General features: G+C 38.7%; 1 protein-coding gene across 1 annotated transcript; it reads right to left on the bottom strand.

Moving 5' to 3' along the window:
* Window positions 1-983: 983 nt before the first annotated feature.
* LOC126599013 (uncharacterized) lies at window positions 984-4,606 on the bottom strand. The gene is made up of 3 exons (XM_050265401.1): window positions 4,401-4,606; window positions 2,748-3,486; window positions 984-996 (listed from the first exon to the last, which is right to left on the bottom strand). Exons 1-3 carry the CDS (start codon window positions 4,516-4,518, stop codon window positions 984-986), a joined length of 870 nt encoding a protein of 289 aa, XP_050121358.1. The 5' UTR covers window positions 4,519-4,606.
* Between the last annotated feature and the right edge of the window lie 264 nt (window positions 4,607-4,870).

Raw genomic sequence — 4,870 nt, forward strand, 5'->3', positions numbered from 1 at the left:
TCCATATAGATACGCGGTGATGACATCCATAAGTCGCATGTCAAGTTTTTCTGAAATCACCAAACTTATTAAGTAACGAAACGTAATTGCATCCATTACAGGAGAGTATGTCTCTTCATAATCAACTCCAGGTCTTTGTGAAAAACCTTGTGCAACGAGTCGTGCTTTATATCTTGCAATCTCGTTTTTTCTCGTTGCGTTTCCTTGTGAATACCCATTTATAACCTACGGGGTTCACACCAGGCGGGGTTTGGACTACTGGTCCAAAAACACTTCGTCTTTCCAAGGATTTTAATTCTGCCTGGATTGCATCTTTCCACTTAGGCCAATCTTGTCTCTGTTTGCATTCATCAACAGAGCGGGGCTCAATATCATCACTTAATATGATTTCAGTGGCTATTGCAAATGCAAACATGTCATCGATGATTATTTCATTTCGATCCCACAATTCATTAGTACATGCATAATTTATGGATATTTCTTTGCTTTCATGTACTTCTGTCTCTTCAGGGACATGTGTCTCATCAAGGACATTTTCTTTTTCTGGAAGTACAGAGTCACGAATTGTGGATTTATCATTCAATTCCTTTTCTTGAATGATATCATTTGGGTTCAATTGGGCCCTCATCTTTCTCTTTCGAGGAGCTGAATCTTTTGAACCTGGGGGTCTACCACGCTTCAGGCGTGCACTGGATGAATCATTCGCTGCCACTTTATTTTGTCCAACAGGGACATCAATTCTTGCAGGTGCGTTTGCAGCCGGTATATATGACTGTGTCACTTTCGAAGCATCATTAAATGCATCTGGCATTTGATTAGCAATACCTTGAAGATGAACGATTCTTTTCACTTCGTTTTCACATTGAGTGCTTCTTGGATCAAAATGAGATAAGGTGGGAACAACCCATGTTAGCTCTTGTCGTTCTTCTGGAACGGTCTTTTCTCCCCCTAACGACGGGAAAATTGTCTCATCAAAATGACAATCAGCAAAACGAGCTGTAAACACATCACCAGTCAAAGGTTCCAAATATCTAATGATAGATGGTGAATCAAAACCCACATAAATTCCCAATCTGCGCTGAGGTCCCATTTTAGTTCGTTGTGGTGGTGCAATAGGCACATAAGCAGCACAACCAAAAACTCGTAAATGTGAAATATTTGGCTGATGTCCAAACACGAGTTGTATTGATGAGTATTGGTGGTTGGCTATGGGTCTCAATCTAACCAATGATGCAGCATGTAATATGGCATGTCCCCATGTAGAAACTGGCAATTTTGTTTTCATGAGCAGAGTGCGGGCTATTAATTGAAGCCGCTTGATAAATGCCTCTGCTAAACCATTTTGAGTATGGACATGAGGAACAGGGTGTTCAACATTAATGCCCAGTGCCATACAGTAATCATCAAAGGTTTGAGACGTAAATTCACCAGCGTTATCAAGTCGAATGGACTTAATGGGATGATCTGGGAACTGTGCTCGCAACTTAATTAACTGAGCAAGAAGTCTCGCAAAAGCTACATTTCGAGTAGACAATAGGCAAACATGTGACCATCGGGTAGATGCATCAACCAAAACCATAAAATATCGAAATGGTCCACAAGGTGGTTGAATAGGTCCACAAATATCCCCTTGAATTCTTTGCAAAAATGATGGGGATTCATCATCAACGTTTAGTTGTGATGGTCTAATTACCAACTTCCCTTGGGAACAAGCCTTGCAAGGATTATCATTCGGGACATTAGTGTGTCTGCTCAGTAATGGATGTCCATTATAGTTGGTAATGATTCTACGCATCATGGTGGATCCTGGATGACCTAGACGGTCATGCCAAAGCATGTAAACCTTTGAATCAATGAACTTCTGGTTCATGACAGTATATGCCTCAACTGTCTTTATGTATGTACAATACAATCCACTCGATAAACCATGCAACTTCTCCAATATACGCTTCTGGGTATCGTTGGAGGTAATGCATAAATATTCCACATTTTCTACACTTTTCGTTTCAAGGTGGTATCCATTTAAACGTATGTCTTTAAAACTCAACAAATTTCGAATGGACCGACTAGCATATAATGCATTCTTTATAGACAATATTGTTCCATTTGGTAACATAATCTGGGCTTTTCCTGAGCCTTCAATTACATCTGATGGTCCTGATATTGTTGTTACCTTTACTTTTGCAAGTACCAAATTCGAGAAATACTTTCGGTCTCGAAGTATTGAATGCGTGGTTGCGCTATCTGCAAGACAAAAGTCTCCGCCATTGATCTTGTTTTGAGAATAACCATAATTTTTATCCATGATCTCTGAGTAAAGAAAAAGCAGTTTATTCATACTGGAATACTACTTTTATTGAATTGAAAATGCGAGCATTAAACCACAGGTACAAATAACATGAGTACATTAAACATAAATAATTCAATCGGACCCATAAACTTCATTCCCTCTTTCATTAATAAAGTCTGTAGCATCCAGGTGGGTTGTGTTTAACTGTCCTGATAAATTGGTCACTGGATCAGGGGTTTCCATTGGTTTAGCCTGGTCAAGGAAATTGATCTCGACACCCTTCTCCTTGAAGGAGGCTTGATATAGTTCCACCAGATGCTTTGGGGTGCGACAAGTACGCGCCCAATGTCCGTTGCCACCACACCTATGGCAACCTCCTTCATGATTTCTAGGAGTGTTCACATGAGCTTTTCCTTTCTGGCGATTGGTATTTTTAAAGCTCGGGCCTGGATTATACCTTGGAACCTGGTTGTGAAACTGGACACCATGGTTCTTGCTTTTTCCTTTCCACCGACCTTGCTTGTGACCACGTCCTCGTTTATAATTATTGCCACGGGAGGATATGATATTTCTTTCAAGGGACGCAACATTCACTTCTGGGAACGGTGCTGATCCAGTAGGTCGGGAATTATGGTTTTTCATGAGAAGCTCATTGTTCTGTTCAGCCACCAAGAGCACAGATATCAGCTGGTTGTATTCAGTGAAGCCTCGCGCTCTATACTGTTGTTGCAGTACCATGTTAGAGGCGTGGAATGTGCTGAAAGTCTTTTCCAATAACATCTCCTCAGTGATAGTATCCCCACAGAGTTTCATCTGAGAGGTAATTCTGAACAACGCCGAATTGTACTCAGCCACTGATTTGAAATCCTGGATCCTTAGGTGAGTCCAGTCATAGCGAGCTTTTGGAAGAATCACCGTTGTCTGGTGATTGTATCTGCTTCTCAAGGCATTCCAAAGGGCTAACGGATCTTCAACCGTTAAGTACTCGCTCTTTAGTGCCTCATCAAGATGGCGACGAATAAAAATCATGGCCTTTGCTCGATCTTGAGAGGATGAACTGCTTTCTTCCTTGATGGTATCTCCAAGATTTGCTGCTTCCAGATGGATCTTGGTATCCAGTACCCATGTAAGGTAATTCTTTCCAGTAATGTCCAGGGCAGCAAAATCAAGTTTTGCCAAGTTTGCCATTTTCTTTTCTGAAAGAAAAATGAGGTGTGTAAGAACTTGCAGTAATATGTGTACTGGAGAAATATATTGTTAGAACTTCTGGTTCTTACAAATTTTTTTGATCTTCAGGCCAAAATGATAAGTACTCGAAACTTCAGGCTCGAGATTTACACAATTAATGAGAAGGGCAATTGTACCGCACCATTCTCATCGAAATAAGTATAGGATGGGTGATTATTCCGCACTACTTTAAACAGCAGGAAAATTTAAATATGTAGAGCAAGGTGGACGATTATACCGCACCACCTAAAATTGCAATAAAATTAAATATGCAAAGCAGGGTGGACGATTATACCGCACCACCTAAAATTGCAATAAAATTAAATATGCAAAGCAGGGTGGGTGATTATTTCACACCACCTAAAATTGCGATAAAATTAAATATGTAAAGCAGAGTGGGTGATTATTTCACACCACCTAAAATTGCGATAAAATTAAAGATGTAAAGCAGGGTGGGTGATTATTTCACACCACCTAAAATTGCGATAAAATTAAATAACGGGAAAATTTAAATATGCAGGATAGAGCGGGCGATTATACCGCTCCACTTAAAATTTGCAGTAAAATTAGATCTGCAGTCCAAGATAGGCGATAGAACCGCACAATCTTGGATTGCATAAATAATCAGTGGGTTAGTAGTCAATATCTACACCAAACAAGAAATCAAAGATATAAGTGACAGTTAGTTGGAGAACTAGAAGTAAACATGGTGCAAACAGTTCTTCGCGAGGGTATACCCAGCAATTGAGGGAGAGGAAGAAGAAGAATAGAAAAAACCTTAGAGGAAACATTTTTTTTTCTTTCGGTGAAAGGAAATGAGAAAAATATTAGAGAGTCGTGCTGATAACGTGTTATAAATATGCAAAATTTATAGAGAGATAACCTTTACTCGGTGAAGGAACGAAGCAGTTGCAGAGTAATATACCGACACAAGCTGTTGCAGAGGAAGTAATGTATATTATTGCTATTAGATATATTTCTCTTTTCTTTCTTCTTCTCATTTTCTAATCTTTGCACAATTGAATTGCTCTATTTATAGAGCTACTTCAATGGAAAATTACAAAACATTACTATTTAGCTTATGAGTATATAGTACACATGTGATACTTTACTATACATATTACTATACACATGTGGGCAAACATATCCATCATTTACAACAATGTAATATTATTTTGGCATTTTAGTTAAAATAGTCTCAAAAATTGACGTAACTTCTCACTTTAGTAATTGAGATTTGAAATCAATAGAAGTGGTTATTGAGTTTGTCCATTATTAATTATTTTGGTGAACAAATATCTGTTAAATAAGGATCAAAATGACACAAATATTGTCAATTTAATAAACAATTAA

The sequence above is a fragment of the Malus sylvestris genome, chromosome 14 (assembly GCF_916048215.2).
Source record: "Malus sylvestris chromosome 14, drMalSylv7.2, whole genome shotgun sequence".
NCBI lineage: Eukaryota > Viridiplantae > Streptophyta > Magnoliopsida > Rosales > Rosaceae > Malus > Malus sylvestris.

Excerpts from the sequence above, each read along its gene's own strand:
- LOC126599013 (XM_050265401.1), bottom strand. The coding sequence starts at position 4,518 with ATGAGAAGAAGAAAGAAAAGAGAAATATATCTAATAGCAATAATATAC. Across the intron at positions 3,487-4,400 it reads CGTTCCTTCACCGAGTAAAG|AAAAGAAAATGGCAAACTTG; the intron begins GTTATCTCTCTA and ends TTTTTCTTTCAG.